Source organism: Rhagoletis zephyria, unplaced genomic scaffold (assembly GCF_001687245.7).
Source record: "Rhagoletis zephyria isolate East Lansing unplaced genomic scaffold, Rhagoletis_zephyria_1.1 Rzeph_scaffold_08586, whole genome shotgun sequence".
Classification (NCBI taxonomy): domain Eukaryota; kingdom Metazoa; phylum Arthropoda; class Insecta; order Diptera; family Tephritidae; genus Rhagoletis; species Rhagoletis zephyria.
The window spans coordinates 2790-4901 of record NW_016165666.1 but is presented as its reverse complement, the minus strand read 5'-3'; the positions used below and the strand labels follow the sequence as shown (position 1 = coordinate 4901).

The 2112-nt window shown below is 35.9% G+C and overlaps 1 protein-coding gene across 1 annotated transcript; it reads right to left on the bottom strand.

The window, feature by feature from the left end:
* Positions 1 to 848: 848 nt before the first annotated feature.
* LOC108375168 (uncharacterized) lies at positions 849 to 1295 on the bottom strand (the record flags this gene model as incomplete). The annotated part of the gene is made up of 1 exon (XM_017631265.1): positions 849 to 1295. A coding segment is annotated over one exon (432 nt), but the record flags the coding sequence as incomplete, so codon positions are not given.
* Between the last annotated feature and the right edge of the window lie 817 nt (positions 1296 to 2112).

The window sequence follows — 2112 nt, the reverse complement described above, 5'->3', positions numbered from 1 at the left end:
TTTTAGACGAAAAATAAGAATATTATAAATTTTTGGAAAATGGGCGTAGCCACGCCCACTTATGGTTACATGTGTTTATCTTGGTAACCGCTGCTCCAATTTCTCCAACTTGGCACAGTTGCTGGCCTTGGTACAGCATACTAAATGGCCAAAAATTTAAAAAATCGGACAATAACCACGCCCACATCCCATATAACGGTAATTTTCAGAAATACAAAATCTTCGAAAAATCAGTAAATATTAAAGCTAATTTATTCAAAATTGATGCTTGCAACAATTCTTTACCAAGAAATACGTTTATGGTAAAATTTTGGAAAAAGGGGGTGGCACCGCCCACTTATGATCACATATATGTATATCGGTAACCGTTCCATCAATTTGTACCAAACTCTGTATTTATATTGAGCTTGCCACATAAAAGCAAAACGTTTAAAATTATTGAAATCGGACTAAAATTACGGCCGCTTTTCATATAACGGTAAATTTCAGAAATGCTTGAAACTGCAATATTTCGAAATTTAAGGACGCTAATTTACTCAAAATTGATACACCCCGGCTTACCATCTAGCGGTAGCTTATGGAAAGGTGAAAAAACATATATTTAATACTTGCGCCGGGTATTTAATGTTCGGCTCCACCCGAACCTAGACTGTCTTACTTGTTTAAACATATTTTTGTCAATAAATGTCTCTTTTCTTCGAAATACATTTATTTTATTAAATAGCATGGCATTAAATCGATTAAAGCACACAAATAATTTTCGCCACATAGAAAGTTTAAATACCCCTATGTGCGTCTTCTCAAAGAGTCATTTACTACGCGTAGCTGGGATGTTGCCGTAAATTCTTACAAATGTGCATAAATTAGCATAAAATACAATTACTTACAAAGTTCGCAGCAACAGGTAGTTTAGACGTTACAAAATCTGAGAACACACCATATATATTAAAGGCGGCATTGCGTGACAATTTGAAGAGATCACACACCAGCTGGCCAGCAGGCTTCGCGTATGGTAGCACATGGAGTTCGGCCCATTTGTAACCGCGTGCTGCAGCTCCCATCGACATGTACCAAGCATTCTTCACATGCGGTAACACTCCGGCATTCTTCAATACTTTCCCGGTAGCTGAACGTTCAAACACACCTTTTCCGTTTACATTCGTGTCGTAGATCAACACACTACCAATCACTGTGATCAATACAAGGCTGCCCAGGACCCACTTGCAGATACCACATTTTTTCTGCTCAGTGCTTTGTTGTTTCTTTTTTTGTTGCGTGGTTTTCTCTTGGACATTCTATATTTTTAACAGAAAGGCAAAAAAAAACATTAAAAATAGTTGAAACATAATATACATATGTGTACAAACATGTAAATAACTAATTAAGTATATTCACCACAGATCATTTCAATACCACATTATTTTTCTTCAAGAGCCTGTCTTATAATTTTAACTGTAGGCATCGGAGCAGCTTCTTTTTGGCCTAATATTTAAGAATTATAAATTCCGATGAAAAGGGGTGAAAATAAATACTTCGCTACTTTGGGTTTTTGCGATCTTTTTTTATTTATTCGTGGCTTTGAGAAAAGGCAACGATTAATTTGCACCAATATTATTCACTTAAATTTCACTTGTTAACACTATCATCGATGGGTGCTATCTCTTTAATGCCAATGTATGGGAAAATCCGTGTCCAAGAGACTTTTCTAGAGGCCTTTTAAATAATTCAAGGATATATTGCTTCTTGCCACTTTTATCACCGGAAGGAAAGATTGACAATCATCAAATGGATTGCCCGACTCGTAAACTTTGCAAACCAACCAATTCCTAGCATTTCCCGTTAAATTTAAGTCCGGTAAATTGAGTGACATGAAAAACCTTGGAAAACTACAGAGTTATGCGTCTTACGGAAGGTTTCAAGACCAGGACGATTCCTGTAAGAATAACCAACTAGTGATCGATGTTTAGAAAGTAATTGAATTATGTAGGGAACACTTTTCCATCCTATTGAATGGCAGCAGCGCTCACTGTGAATTTGGTCCTAAGTGTTGAATTTATATTTATCCATTGAATTTTTGTATTGCATACTTAAATATCGAACTTACATTTATAC